Source organism: Bombina bombina, chromosome 12 (assembly GCF_027579735.1).
Source record: "Bombina bombina isolate aBomBom1 chromosome 12, aBomBom1.pri, whole genome shotgun sequence".
Taxonomy (NCBI): Eukaryota; Metazoa; Chordata; class Amphibia; order Anura; family Bombinatoridae; genus Bombina; species Bombina bombina.
This window is the reverse complement of record NC_069510.1, coordinates 16,521,588-16,539,006: the sequence shown is the minus strand read 5'-3', so window position 1 is coordinate 16,539,006 and position 17,419 is coordinate 16,521,588. Positions and strand designations below refer to the sequence as shown.

The following is a 17,419-nucleotide window of genomic DNA, read 5'->3' as shown; positions in this document are numbered from 1 at the left end:
ATAAGAAGGGGATATGAGGGAAGCAGGAGAGTGAGGGGTAATTGGCAGGGGGTATGTCACAGGGGTAAGAGGGGGATATGAGGGAAGCATGAGAGTGAGGGGTAATTGGCAGGGGTATGTCACAGGGGTAAGAAGGGGATATGAGGGAAGCAGGAGAGTGAGGGGTAATTGGCAGGGGGTATGTCACAGGGGTAAGAGGGGGATATGAGGGAAGCAGGAGAGTGAGGGGTAATTGGCAGGGGGTATGTCACAGGGGTAAGAGGGGGATATGAGGGAAGCAGGAGAGTGAGAGGTAATTGGCAGGGGGTATGTCACAGGGGTAAGAGGGGGATATGAGGCAAGCAGGAGAGTGAGGGGTAATTGGCAGGGGGTATGTCACAGGGGTAAGAGGGGGATATGAGGGAAGCAGGAGAGTGAGGGGTAATTGGCAGGGGGGTGTCACAGGGGTAAGAGGGGGATATGAGGGAATCAGGAGAGTGAGGGGTAATTGGCAGGGGGGATGTCACAGGGGTAAGAGGGGGATATGAGAGTGAGGGGTAATTGGCAGGGGGGATGTCACAGGGGTAAGAGGGAGGGGGCACTTCTGAGTTATATGAATATAATAAAAAATACCATGTCCGTGGCACCACCGCTGGTATTAGCCCCCTCTCCCCCTGCACAGAGGTTGCCACAAGCTACACTGTATTCACTACAAGTACAACGCACACTTGTATTACAATCTGTTAGTGCTGCATCAAACTTAAGACCTCACAGTGCGCATGCTCCTCTTTCGTTGTCATGGTAACACATGACGCTTAGAATGTACAGGTAGTTTCCTGGGGTACAGCGAGGCATAGACACGGCAAGGGGCACAGGGATTCCCCCTATACTAAGTGCACCGGGGCATGGAGCAATACAAGGTAACGCCGGGCACGGTAAAAGCAGTGGTACTGTTCATGTGTAGGGTCAGAGCGCAGGAGGGAAGGGACATTGGTATTCATTGATGTCTTTTATTACTTTATGAATCGCCACCGGCAACAGGAGGGTTAATATGTCATGCAGAAGTGATGGATGGTTTATAATGATGTGTTCTTTTGTATTATTGACTATAGAAAGCTAAATCAAACTATATCCTGATTGTAATATGAATATATTTTATAATGATCTGTATTAACCCTTTCTTAGCACAACGTTTCTTTTTAGGGAAATAAAGGTAAATATTTCAGACACAAGGGTTGGATTTGAGTATCTGACGCCCATAGGCAGACGTTGCTTTTGTACCACCCCAAGCATTGACTCACTACTTGCGCCCAGTTACCTATCTGTACAGTATTTTACATGGCTATAAATCAGTGCAGCTGCTGATAAACATGACAGTAAATGTAAAAAAAAAAAGTAGATCAAGTTAAAGAGTTATTATAGTGCTTTAAATAATTTAAAAGCTAGTGACCCTGCAAGTCTATGTGTTTAACCCTTGCAATGTGATTAAATACATAGTGAAAGTACCTCTCAGGAATCCCAGAGCACTGATGGTCTCGAGCGAATACAGTAACTGAGCCAATCAGCATCAGCAGGTGCACAGCTGGACTGTGTGACATGTGCTGCTGGTTGGGTGAGTGCCATGTCTGCTCTGGACCAGCAATGCTCTGCAGCTCCAGAGCAGTACTTTAACTATGTGTTAAAGTGATGGTAAATCCAAGCATTATAAAAACATTAGGATTTACCATCACTAAAAATAAAGTGGACTTTCATTGATCACTTAGTAAAAAATGGTGCTTAACTCACCCTTTCTGTGCCGCGTCTCTCACTAAAGTCAGTTCCTCTGGCCGCCCATGGCACAGCACTCTTCTCTCAATGAGGTGACGTTTCCACCTCTAAACCAATAGCAGTGCTAGTCATCTGACATTGTTCTGTATGCTAGCACCGCTATATGTTTAGAGGTGGAAACATGAGTTTAACACCCTTTTTTTACTGAGTGATAACTTAATGTCCACTTTATTTTTAGTGATGGTAAATCCTAACTATCTTTATACTCTTGGATTTACCATCACAAACCCTTAATGACATAGCATTGTAGGGATTCTAGGGTTAAATTGATATACTCTGTCTTATAAGAGCATGTCACCCCCCTGTAATGGCCCTTTATATTAAACAGCTGCAGGCAGGAGTCATGCTAAGTGAAGTCACCTGACATAAAGTAGGTTTCAGACAACATGAATCTGTCTGAGGTCTCACCAGCTGGCATAAAGGGTACTACAGGGGTAAAGCTTCAGATCTGAGGTCTATGGTTGCCACCTCGGCTATGTTTTCCTGGACCTATGAGTTACACATGCTGCAGGGTGTGCAGAGGGGAACATGAATAGTGCTGTCCAGGGGTGCAATTCATGTTCCCCTCTGCACACCCTGCATTATGTGTAACTCATAAATGTCCAGGAAAACATGGCCGAGGTGTCAACCCTATTGAGGTCTCCTTTGGCCTTAACACCTAGCAACATATTGTCTCTGTGTTTGGTGAAAAAAGAAATATCACTCATTATATATAAAAGATTTATGTTTCTGTTATATATATATATTATTATTATTATTAGGTGCCATTTGAGTACTACATACAGAGGCCCAATATCAGTTAGTTACACCACTGCAATCTACGGGTACTTAGGTGGAAGCTAACATTTTTCTTTCATGTTTCAGACAGAACATGCAATTATAAAAAACTTTCAATTTTACTTCTATTATCTGATTTGCTTTGTTCTTTTGCCATCCTTTGTTGAAAATGATACCTACGTAGGCTCATGAGCTGGGAGCAAGCTGCTGATTGGTGGCTATGCATCTTGTCATTGGTTCACCCAATGTGTTCAGCTAGCTTCCTGTAGTGCAATGTTGTTCCTTCAACAAAGGATTACAAAGGAATAAAGCACATTTGCTAATTGAAGTAAATTAGAAGTTGTATAAATTGTATGCTCTTTTTAAATCATGAAAGTCAAATCAAAGGGTTTCATATCCCTTTAAATGCATTGTGTTGCTGGACTTCAGTGTTATATGGTTATGGTAAGCCAGTTGGTCAGATTCATTAAATACTTAGCAGGAGGACTCATCATTAGTGTGATTCACTAAGTGAAAGTGTCCAACTGAGCACTCTGTACCCTGAGCTTTCTCACCAAGGACTTCTGTGCATTTCTAAATAAGACACAGTCCAGTAGTGGTACAGCACTCAGATAACAAGGTGGTGCAAGCTGTAAGGGTACCACACAAAACCCTTAAAGTAATAGCACAGTCCAAAAAATTCAGCAGCACTCACCACTATGTAGAAAATTCCATTTTTATTGGGATATTTCGAAATAGAAAAGACAACGTTTCGGACCTCTAGTCCTTAGACATGTCTAAGGACTAGAGGTCCGAAACGTTGTCTTTTCTATTTCGAAATATCCCAATAAAAATGGAATTTTCTACATAGTGGTGAGTGCTGCTGAATTTTTTGGACTGTGCATTTCTAAATAAGGTAAGACAGGCACAGCACAGAGCACACTCAATAGACTGTAAGTTAATTCACTTTAGACCTTGTATTGTTGTATTTAGAAATATGATATTAAACAATGTAGTGCAGAAAATGCCAATTTCCCTTTACAACAGACTGACTGTTCTGCACTTGACTGATCTTGTACTACTCGTGCATATAAGCATGTGTGGTGCTTACCTTGCTCATCTGATGTGTCTACAGAAATGTGTCTTTGAGTGTACTCACCAAACCAAACTGCACCCTGTGGGTCACATTCAGCCCTCTAAGGGTTATGTGTGATCCTTAGCACCACGCAGAAAACAGACGTTCTAGAAAAATCAGATGCACACTTCTCTTTAGGTAATTATGGGCATCAAAGTGTTTTCATTTTATTTACACATCAGCAATCATCTACTGCATTGCAAAATATCTGCATGCAAGATAAACATTTAAAAATAATTTAAAACTTTAATTTAGTCAGAAGCATTGTTTAGCAGGCCAGAAACAAACCCCTTGTAAAGTCTCTTGACTGTTTATCTCACTTCCTTTGCAGTGACAAATTAGGAACAGGTATAAACAAGCTTCTCCACATATCAGCCAATCAAAGTGCAGCACATAGGAGTGTCAGCTGCACTCTACAGAATGCACTCCAGTCTTACTGGGGGAAGTACAAGTACTACAGTTTAAGGGTCAATTACAGAACAAGAAGGCAAAATAAATAACCAGTGTGCATGTGTGTAAATACCAATTGAACATTTCATTAGTGTAGGTAGCTACATTAAAGGGACACTGAACCCATATTGTTTCTTTCCTGATTCAGATAGAGCATGCACATTTAAGCAACGTTCTAATTTACTCCTATGATCAATTTCTCTTAGTTCTATTGCTATCTTTATTTGAAAAAGAAGGCATCTAAGCTTTTTTTTTTTTGGTTCAGCCTCTGGACAGCACTTTTTTTATTGGTGGATGAATTTATCCACCAATCAGCAAGAACAACCCAGGTTGATCAACAAAACTGGGCCGGCATCTAAACTTACATTCTTGCATTTAGAATAAAGATACCAAGAGAATGAAGAACATTTGATAATAGGAGTAAATTAGAAAGTTGCTTAAAATGTCATGCTCTATCTGAATCACAAAAGAAAAAAATTGGCTTCAGTGTCCCTTTAAATTCATTAATAGTAGCTTATATCCTGTGTAATTTTTAAAGGGACCGGAAACCCCACATTTTTATTTAATGATTAAGATAGAGCATGCAATTTGAAAAGCAGAGATGTAAGCTGAGGAGCGTGCACATGACTGGAATACTACATGTCAGCAAGTTTACAAGAATGTTATCCATTTACAAGAGCAGTAGATGGCATCACTATATAGTGCTCCAGACACCTACCAAGGCATCTCTTCAACACAGAATATCATAAGAACGAAGCAAATCTGCTAATAGAAGTAAATTGGAAACTTTATTTTAAATTGGATGCTCTGTCTGAATCACAAAAGAAAAATGTTGGGTTTCATATCCCTTTAAATAAAACATGTAATTATAATTCTTTTGAGTTGTTGGCTTTAGTGTAAGTGTGAGGCTAATGTAATGTGGCCGCCGGCCAATCTCACCATTGGTGACGGACTCTCTGTATAAAAAAGTTTATTCACCAATCCACTAAACATACACAGGAACCGCCAATCTGCATAACATTTCATAAACTTGCATATTCTCTTAACAATCTCGCCATTAATGGCGCTCTCTCCATAAAAAAAAATATTTAAAGGGACAGTCAACACCCATGAAAACTCAATCAACAAAAAAAAAATGAGCCTGCACCGCATCCCATCTTTAATAACACTAACGTTAGGTGGCTAATCTTCAATAAACATTTAGTTAACAGCGGCAGATATGGCCGCCAAACTCCTCCCCCTGTTACGTAGGAGGCTTCTTCTCCAAGTCTTCAGCCAATGAGAATCAAATCCTCGGCTAGATTCTTTAGCTGCGTTCACGGAGACACTGTTCTATTTCTAATAGCGAGCGTACTACAATTATATAGCACATGCGCATTAGAAATAGAACAGTGTCCCTGTGAACGAGTATTTATTTAAAACAAGAAAGGTGGGGAGGGGGAGGAGTTTGGCGGCCATATCTGCCGCTGTTAACTAAATGTTAATTGAGATTAGCCACCTAACGTTAGTGTTATTGAAGATGGGATGCGGTGCAGGCTCATTTTTTGTTGTTGGTAGAAAGTTTTCATGGGTGTTGACTGTCCCTTTAATATGAACGATGGAGGAAAAGGAATAAACTCAAAAGGAGAGGTGGTCTGTAACTCTGCGCTGGCAGTCGATTAATCGGCCAAACCAGCGCAGCAGAGAATGCCAAACTATGTCAGCTTCCACCACAGAGTTGTACCTAGAAACTGTAGCAAAATAACTCCGTATGGAATGCACCAGCTAATTCCACAGCATATAAACAACATGACTAAGCACCTATTGCTCAGTGCAATACCAACGCGTTTCACCTTATGGCTTACGGCTATGGGTCACTATTATGACCTCCCATTGTCCGTGGCATAATGGTTTCTAGTAAGCCCAGTTACTGTGTGTGGGAGGTTTATCCTCTCTCCTTAGTGAGGTCCTGTAATGCTGTGTTTCTGGATCTATTTTTACAGAGTTAAGGATATAGAAGTTAAACTTAATTCTTATGTATTGTAGCCTGCTAAAGATCCTTATATATATATCTTGTATATAAGTATCAGTCAATAGGCAATTTAGTATGTTAACCCCTTATTGTAAATGAGAGAGCAGGTCATATGTTCACATTTGTCCCATAACGCTACTAAGGGTTAATATGTATAACAATTGTTATGAATACACTTTAAGGATACAAGAGGAAGTGTCTGGCAAAGAGTACTGGCTGAATGGAAATGGATATCTATAATACGATATATATTGCAGTTAGACTTTATACAAATACATATGCTGCCTGTTGTTACTGACATACTATACGTAATATGCACTTACATTAACTTGGCAAATTTGCTTACAGTGCAGTCCGGTGCTGGGATCCCAGAATGAGCAGTCTCTGCTCTGAGGAGGCACGCTGTAATGGCAGCTGATGCGGTCTGTAGGTTCCGACTCAGTGCTCCACGCCAGAGAGGGGGGGGGGGGGGTTGTCAGAGGAGAGGCTGAGCTGAACACAGCTGATTGCGGCTTCTGTATTCGTTGGAGCTCCGGCAAAAGGCGAGCGGTTTTGTGTCAATAAGAATACAAAGGAGATTCTGGATAGCTCCACTAAGTGTAAAGGCAAATCCTGAACTATAGATACTTGCTACAATTGTATCAGGCTTAGGTGATGTATCACACCGCAGTGTAACACAAGACAATAACAAGCAATTTAGAGTTGTCAGAGGTGTGTTTATATAGGCAGAGTAGAAGAAAGAATCATGCCCCTAATTAAAGGGACAGTAGCATGACAGTACCCACCCCCCCCACAAAGAACGCCAAAGGTGTTCCCGGAGACGGCCTATCCGGATTCCGTCAGTGGAATAAGGACACCAGATGATCAGCATGCAGATTAGTTGAAGGCTCCCATGAATCTTCATCAGGAGGGTAGCCCTTCCAATGGACGAGATACTCAAGAATATGGCCACGTCTATGTGAGTCCAATATTTCAGAGATCTCATATTCTGGATGGTCCAAAAGGTAATTACGAGGCAACTGTAAAGGTTTACCACAAATCGGATGATAAGGCTTGAGCAGAGAGACGTGAAAAGTTGGATGAATGCGCATATTTGATGGAAGGGTGAGAGTCACAGCATTTCTGTTCACTATTTTACTGATTGGATATGGACCTATGTATAAAGAGGAGAGTTTCTTTGATGGAACGTGAAGGTTCAAATGCTTTGTTGACAGCCACACCTCATCTCCTATGTTGTAATTCGGGGGTTCCCGTCTTCTGAGATTATAATAAAACTTCTTGGTCTCTTGAGCTTCCTGGATGTTGTTCCTCATAACCCCATGGATCTTGGAGAGTTCACTAGCAAGTTGTTCGATAGATAGAGTCCTAACTGTGGAATCAGTAAGAGGGTGGAAAGTTGGGTTGTATCCATAATTCGCATAAAATGGTGAGTATTTAGTAGAGGAATTAACAGAGTTGTTATATGCGAATTCGGCATAAGGAAGGTAGTCAGCCCGTTTGTCCTGTTGTTGGTTACAATGAGAGCGTAGGTATTGTTCCAACCATTGGTTGGGTCTCTCGGTCTGCCCGTTAGATTGAGGGTGGAAGGCAGTACTAAGTCTTCGGTTGATATTTAACTGGCTGCAGAGTTCCTTCCAGAATCTGGAAGTGAATTGGCTTCCTCTATCCGATGTAATGGTTTCAGGTAAACCATGAAGTTTCACTATATTAGTTAGAAACAGGCGAGTAGTAATAGAGGCGGAAGGAAGTTTTACAGTAGGAATAAAATGAGCCATTTTAGTAAATAGATCTATGATAACTAGTATAGTTGTATATCCCGAGGAGGATGGTAATTCAACAATATAGTCCATGGCTATATCACTCCAGGGTCTAGTTGCTACCGGTAAGGAGAGTAAAAACACATAAGGTTTTTTGTGTTGTGGCTTGGTTTGTATACAGACAGGACAAGTTTTTATGTAATTGCTAATAGTGTGTGACATATTCGGCCACCAAAAGCTACGCTGTAGCAATTCTAAGGTTTTCTTCTCACCTGGATGGTTTGAGAGAACTGAATCATGAACGGAACATAGAACTTCATTGTGGAGTTCAGGGGGTATATACAACAACTGATCATGGTAGTATAACCTGTCTGGATGTACTTTTAGCTTTTGTAAAGGTTTCTCCTTATCTTGATTTTGTGCTACTCGTAGTTGTTGTTGGAAAGATATGTTTGTAGCTATTATGTGAGTTTTTGGAATTACAGATCCTGGTGTAGTATTTTTAATTGGTTGGGGTGGTAACCTAGAGAGTGCATCAGGTTTGCCATTCCGGGATCCGGGTCGATGTATTATAAGATAGTGGAATCTAGAAAAATAGAGGCTCCAACGTACCTGACGTGTGGATAGTGTTCGGGTGGTTTGTAAGTACTCCAGATTTTTGTGATCAGTATATATTATAATCGGTTTCACTGTTCCCTCAAGGAGATGCCTCCAATGTTCCAAGGATGTCTTTATGGCTAACAGCTCTTTTTCTCCTATGGGATAATGAAGTTCTGAGGAGGACATTGTCTTGGAGTAATATGCGATTGGATACATAGGATGTTCCAGGGATTCTCGTTGAGATAATACAGCACCTATGGCGTAGTCACTGGCATCTACCTCTAAGATGAACTGTAGGTTATGATCTGGAAAGCGAAGGATAGGAGCAGTTGTGAATTTAAGTTTAAGGAACTCGAATGAGTGCTGAGCCTGGGGAGTCCACTGAAATTTGGTAGCTGAACTGGTCAATTTGGTTAGAGGTTTTACTATTCCAGAAAATCCTTGTATAAATTTCCTGTAATAATTCGAGAAACCCAGAAATTTCTGCACCTGTTTCTTACTGTTGGGAATGGGCCAGTTAGTGATTGCTGTGATCTTGTTATCTTCCATTTGTATTCCCGGGGGACTGATCTTGTAACCAAGAAATGATAGTTGAGTAGTATGAAATATACATTTTTCCGGTTTTGCCAATAAGTGATGCTTCCTGAGCCTGTCCAATACTATTTTTACATGTTGTATGTGTTGTTCTAGTGTTTCTGAGTAAATCAGTATGTCATCCAAGTAAACAATAATGAACACATCCAACAGATCATGAAATACATCATTCACAAAAAACTGAAAAGTGGCGGGGGCATTACACAGCCCGAACGGCATCACCCTATACTCAAATAGGCCGTATCGTGTGCGGAAAGCGGTGAGCCACTCATCTCCGCTTCTAATCCTCACTAAATTATAGGCTCCCCTTAAATCCAATTTAGTGTATATCTTCGCTGATGAGAGTCTTTCTATTAATTCTGGTATCAGCGGTAGCGGATATCTGTTCTTTTTTGTTACCTTATTGAGTGCTCGGTAATAAATAATGGGGCGTAGCGAATTATCTTTTTTACGGACAAAGAATATTCCGGCACCCGCAGGAGAAGTGGAAGGTGTTATAAAAGCTTTCTTAACATTCTGGTCTATATACTCCTTGAGGTGTTGCAACTCAGGCTGTGATAAGGGGTATACACGTCCTACAGGTATGGGTGAACCCGGAAGCAATTCGATGGGACAGTCGTATGTCCTATGTGGAGGTAGAGATTCTGCCTCCTTTTTACTAAAAACGTCTGCATATTCTAGCTATTGTTTGGGAATAGTGTCAGTTGTGGTGGATGCTAGGGTGTGACTGAAATAACAATTATTCTTGCAATAATCTGAATTTAGTGTGATAGTAAGTGTGTCCCAATTAATAAGTGGCTTGTGAAGTCTAAGCCATGACAGACCTAATACTACAGGGAATAATGGTGAACATGTAACATCTAATACTATGCGCAGAAACTTTAAATTTAGACACAAACATAACTTAACAGTAGAACAGAAGAAATTATTGACAGAGGTACAAAATGACAACACAATTGTATTGAAATCGGCGGACAAGGGCGGAGCTATCGTCATCATGGATCATGATGACTATAGAAATGAGATTCTGTCCCAATTATCCAAACAAGAAAATTACAAAATGATTTATTTCGATCCAACTAAAAGGATACAGAATAAAATACTGGAAATAGTAGAAATGGCAAAAGAAATGAATATAATTACATCTAAACAAATGAAATTTCTCATTAATCAACATCCTATTATTCCAGTGTTTTATATCTTACCCAAGATTCATAAGAATTTGAAAAAGCCTCCTGGCCGCCCAATAGTGGCAGGCACAGACTCAATTTTTCAACCTATTGCCATATTCTTAGATACTTTAATTAGACCGCTCTTGGGAAGTATTGCATCTTATCTACAAGACACTACTGATTTCATAAATAAAATTAAACAGATCAGGGTACCCCCACATGCAATTTTGGTTACTATGGACATTTCAAATTTATATACTTCTATTCCTCATGAATTGGGCATGGAAGGTGTCTTCTATTACATTGATAAAGAAAGGCTATTTACACCTTCAGAAAGAAGATTGATATCTGATTTATTTAAAATAATCCTTTATGAAAGTTACTTTATGTTTGAAGACACCTTCTATGTACAAACCAAAGGGACCGCGATGGGCTCTAATGTAGCTCCTACATACGCAAATCTTTTTGTAGGAAAATTTGAGGAACAATTTGTCTATAGTGAGGATCCATTTAAGACCAACATAAAATGTTGGTATAGATATATAGACGATGTATTCCTATTATGGACAGGAGAAGAACATACTCTTATACATTTTTTAGAGACCCTTAATTCAAAAACAGATTACCTAAAATTTACTATGGAAAGCAGTACAGAGAGAATTAGCTTCTTAGACACAATGGTATATATTGAAGAAGGTAGATTAGAATGTGATATATTCTCAAAAGCAACAGACCGCAATAATTTACTTAGCTTTGATAGCTTTCATCCTCCTAATACCATAAGAAGCTTACCATATAGCCAGCTACTCAGAACGAAAAGAATCGTATCTGATTCCAACAAATTACAAATTAGATTAGATGAAATGGCAAGCAAATTTAGGGAAAGAGGATATCCTAATCAAGTAATACAAGAAAATTTGGAAAGAGTAGATCAGATTGAGAGAACTTCTCTCCTTGAACCTAAATTCAAGGAAAAGAAACAATTCTCTGTACCCCTGGTAACACAATATGGGTTCCATAGTAGAAAACTTAAAACCTGTATTAACAAACATTGGTACCTTCTTAAAGAGGAACCACAATTGGCAGAAATTTTCAAAGATCCGCCCCTTTTATCATACAAGAGAAACAAAAACCTGAAAGATGTACTCGTTAGAGCTGATCTAGGGACTAGAAGTCCAGCTCCATCTTTACAAAAGAAAGGTTGTTTTCCTTGCTATAATTGTGCACAATGCAATTCTATGATAAAAGGTGATATTGTGACACATCCACACACTGGACGTAAGATAGAAATTAAAAACACATACACATGCAACTCAAGCTATGTGATATATGTTATTAAGTGTCAGTGTGGATTTGCTTACGTGGGAGAGACCACCCAATGTGTCCGTGACAGGGTCAGACAACATAAAGCTGCCATAGGCAACTCAGACTGGGATGCTCCAGTATCTCATCATTTCACAATGGCATCCCATAATAAAAGCCAATTGCGGTTTCAAATAGTAGACAATGTCCCTCCTTTTAGGAGAGGAGGGGATAGACAAAAAGCATTGTTCAAGAAAGAAGCCCAATGGATAAGAAAATTGGACACACTGTCACCTAGGGGTCTCAATAGAGATATTTCCTGGGGGCATTTCGTATGAATAAGATTTTCCCATCATAACTAAATATTAAATGGGATCTTAGAACACAATAACAAATATTTAGATAGTCTGCATAAAATAATCCCCATGTAGATATTTGTTTTGCCCCCTTCTCTTTGTTTTACAACCCTAGACAGCAAACAGTAATGGTGATATAGAGTCTAATTTAGATTCGCAACAATACAGGTAGATTGAATCTAACATAATATTCAATAAATTGAGTGAGAATTTAATCCCTTATAAAGAGATCCTATTCGTGTAATCGGGTCTATACATATTTAAGTAACAAAAAATATGTAGACTAAGAACGAACCTTTATTTTCATATGTTCGTTTGGTTTGCGATAACTGTGTCATTTTGTTGCATCGTTGCTGCTTCAATAATTATTAATCTCGTGTAGTGAGATTATCACATTTAGTTAGTTTTAAAATAGTCTTAAGTCACATTATTTTTGTTTCATATAATAGCTGAATGGGTGACGCATTAGATAGGTGTGTGTGTATGCACCAATAGAATCACGCTTGGGCCTTTCTAAAAGAGGCCGTTTCCATGATGACGTATACTCCTTGAGAAAGGGCGGAGTCCCGAAACGCGCGTCGGAGTGTAAGGCTGCTCACTGAACCGCTTGTCGATACAAGGACTTTGATGCAAAAAGATTACAGAAAAGAGCCGTTGTTCCATAAAGACATAAGACCGAATCAAGTGTTTGTTCTCCCGTCCGCATGAGTGGATAAAAGTCGGGGGCATCTCCATTTATTCAAAAGGATGTGAAATCGCAAGTATTATAAAGCTAATTAACATGCATGTTCTAACTGGCCAGCCTCTATACTAATACAGACGCAATACAGATGATTGGTGATACACTTGCTGATTTAACACACGGCTTCTACCACATTAGAGACGCTTTAATTCATTAACACTCTAATACTGGGAAGGGTCAGAAACTTTATGCATATGTTACAACATGAACTGTTAGAATAGTCAAGCACCGATACCCGGGCTGAATACTACCCAACCGCAAGTGTGGTTTAAAGAGGGGAACTTGGAAAGAGCCTTGGAGTATATTGAGTGTTAACATAAAGTTGAATGCATATGCTGGATGAACTAACGGCTTTTTGTCTTGTCCTGCACTAACCCATAAATGTGCTTATACTCATCATAAAAAGGTGTATGCTGAACAAGGGAATGATTACAGAGTTCAAAATGTTATTCAAATCTCATGTATAAGAAGATATATTTGTAATCGAAAAGAATCTTTTTACAGCAACCATATCTGAAAAATTGCATCAAAGATTTTAAATTCAAAACAACTGTGAAAGTTCTGCATGTCTAAGGGACTGTTCACTTTTTCATCTATATGAACTTTCTAAGACATTAATAGCGGTTTTCTGAGAGCCTTGGTTGATTCTTCCAGGGACGCCTGGGTTGAATCCAATTGTTTTATGAATGAAAGTAGTTTGCATGTGTGGATGGACTGAAAGTTGTGGATTCATATCATAGAATTGTAATTAGATACTTTATAATAAATTGCATTTACACTTTTGCTAAATTGAGGTGTGCTGAGTTCCTTTTTTTGTTATTTGTAGATGGTAGAATTGGAGGTTTTACTAAACTCTTGCACCCTAAATACATATACAATTTTTTATTTATTATTTTTTCGACAGTGGATAGAATGCTTTAGTGGTGCTGTGATTAACTATTTATTATCTAATACTATATGTTCCTTATGACCCTCCCTTGTAGTGAGTAGTAACGGTGTAGTTTGGTGCGTGATAGGACCGTTAGAGGAAGAAGTACCATCAAATACTCGCAAAACAACTGGAAACTGCTTTTCAACAGTGGGTATTTTATTTACAGTGAAAAGTGAAGTGTCTATGAATACACCTGAGGCGCCAGAGTCCACTATAGCTGTGATTTCAGTCTGTTGGTGTCCCCACTGTAAAGTAATAAAAAGATGACAGTAATGGGTAATAGAGAGGTTGCAAAGTGTATTAAGGTGAATGTATTTTAGGTTACCTTTTTTGGTCTTTGCCAAGGCGGGACAATCTTTAACCTCATGCCCTTTGGTTCCACAATAAAGACATAAATTCAGGAGTCGTCTCCTTGCCTTTTCTTCTGGTTTGAGGGAGCCCCTAGCCAACCCCACTTCCATAGGTTCTATTGTTGATGTTGGCGGACCCGAAGGTGTATTATAGTAAGGCTTGTATTTTAGTGGTTCTAAAATGCCTCTCTCTTTCTTTCTTTCTCTCAATCTCCTATCAATGTTTATACTAAGTAACATCAATTCATCAAGGGTGTCAGGAATCTCTACTCTTGCTAGGTCATCTTTCACGGCCTCAGACAAGCCAATTCTAAACTGATTTTTTAGGGCTATATTATTCCATTCACTGTCTCTAGCCCATCTTTTAAAATCAGCTATGTAATCCTCTACTTCTAAGCTGTTTCAAAGCTCTCATATTATTCTCTGCCGTTAACTGTTTAAGTGGGTCATCATATAACAATGCCATAGCTGCAAAAAAGGAGTCTAAGGAATTAAGTATTGGGTCGTTATTTTCATAAAAGGAATTGGCCCATGACCTTGGTTCTGCACGGGGATAAGAGATTACAGTGAGGACCTTTTGTTGTTCAGTGGTATACGTTTTTGGCTTGAGATCAAACATAAGATAACAAGAGTTATAAAAATCTCTGAAAAGGGATCTATCCCCGTAATATTTCTCAGGAGGGCTAACTATAGGTTCATGTATAGCTTCAGTTACATGAATTTTTTGTGTAGCTGTGTCTTTAACCCCTTAAGGACCAGCGACGTACCCTGTATGTCAATGGCCTTTTTTTGGGACTTGATTGTTTTATAGCGTGGTCTTGCCACCAGCGTTGAGACTGCTCTATTCCACAAAGCCTGCTGGGGGGAGAGTATTAATAGTGTGTTCTTGCTAGACTTGTGCTATTATGTCCTGAAAAAACCCTTAACGACCAGTGACATACAGGGTACATTGTGGTCATTAAGGGGTTAATAACACCCCTTAATGTCTCATTTTGAGTCTGTAATTCCCTTAGACCCTGTGCAAGTTGTTCTACCTTTTGGTTAAGGTTGTGCACATGTGAGGTCAGCTCTGTAGGATCCATATGGGGCTTGTTATTTTGTAATGCTGTGTTTCTGGATCTATTTTTACAGAGTTAAGGATATAGAAGTTAAACTTAATTCTTATGTATTGTAGCCTGCTAAAGATCCTTATATATATCTTGTATATAAGTATCAGTCAATAGGCAATTTAGTATGTTAACCCCTTATTGTAAATGAGAGAGCAGGTCACACACATACGCAGACACACAGTATACATACTACACATATAAATACTACACACATATGCAGACACACAGTATACATAATACACATATAAATACTACACACATACGCAGACACACAGTATACATACTACACATATAAATACTACACACATACGCAGACACACAGTAGACATACTACACATATAAATACTACACACATATGCAGACACACAGTAGACATACTACACATATAAATACTACACACATACGCAGACACACAGTATACATACTACACATATAAATACTACACACATACGCAGACACACAGTATACATAATACACATATAAATACTACACACATACGCAGACACACAGTATACATACTACACATATAAATACTACACACATACGCAGACACACAGTATACATACTACACATATAAATACTACACACATACGCAGACACACAGTAGACATACTACACATATAAATACTACACACATATGCAGACACACAGTAGACATACTACACATATAAATACTACACACATACGCAGACACACAGTATACATACTACACATATAAATACTACACACATACGCAGACACACAGTATACATAATACACATATAAATACTACACACATACGCAGACACACAGTATACATACTACACACATAAATACTACACACATACGCAGACACACAGTATACATACTACACATATAAATACTACACACATACGCAGACACACAGTATACATACTACACATATAAATACTACACACATACGCAGACACACAGTATACATACTACACATATAAATACTACACACATACGCAGACACACAGTAGAGATACTACACATATAAATACTACACACATATACAGACACACAGTATACATACTACACATATATACAGACACACAGTACACATAATACACATATAAATACTACACACATATGCAGACACACAGTAGACATACTACACATATAAATACTACACACATACGCAGACACACAGTAGACATAATACACATATAAATACTACACACATATGCAGACACACAGTATACATAATACACATATAAATACTACACACATACGCAGACACACAGTATACATACTACACATATAAATACTACACACATATACAGACACACAGTATACATACTACACATATAAATACTACACACATACGCAGACACACAGTATACATACTACACATATAAATACTACACACATATGCAGACACACAGTAGAGATACTACACATATAAATACTACACACATACGCAGACACACAGTAGACATAATACACATATAAATACTACACACATATGCAGACACACAGTATACATAATACACATATAAATACTACACACATAAATACTACACACATATGCAGACACACAGTAGACATACTACACACATAAATACTACACACATACGCAGACACACAGTATACATAATACACATATAAATACTACACACATACGCAGACACACAGTATACATACTACACATATAAATACTACACACATATGCAGACACACAGTAGACATACTACACACATAAATACTACACACATATACAGACACACAGTAGACATACTACACATATAAATACTACACACATACGCAGACACACAGTATACATACTACACATATAAATACTACACACATATGCAGACACACAGTAGACATACTACACACATAAATACTACACACATACGCAGACACACAGTATACATAATACACATATACATACTACACACATACGCAGACACACAGTATACATAATACACATATAAATACTACACACATACGCAGACACACAGTAGACATACTACACACATAAATACTACACACATACGCAGACACACAGTATACATAATACACATATAAATACTACACACATACGCAGACACACAGTATACATACTACACATATAAATACTACACACATATGCAGACACACAGTAGACATACTACACACATAAATACTACACACATATACAGACACACAGTAGACATACTACACATATAAATACTACACACATACGCAGACACACAGTATACATACTACACATATAAATACTACACACATATGCAGACACACAGTAGACATACTACACACATAAATACTACACACATACGCAGACACACAGTATACATAATACACATATAAATACTACACACATACGCAGACACACAGTATAC

At 38.7% G+C, this 17,419-nt stretch overlaps 1 protein-coding gene across 1 annotated transcript in view; it reads left to right on the top strand.

The window, feature by feature from the left end:
* Window positions 1–800: 800 nt before the first annotated feature.
* The window catches only part of STKLD1 (serine/threonine kinase like domain containing 1), an 84,255-nt gene continuing 67,636 nt past the window's right edge, over window positions 801–17,419 (top strand). Inside the window, exon 1 of the mRNA XM_053695960.1 lies at window positions 801–899. Coding sequence (XP_053551935.1) covers window positions 885–899 — 15 coding nt within the window. The 5' untranslated portion in view covers window positions 801–884. The remainder of the gene's footprint in view (window positions 900–17,419) is intronic.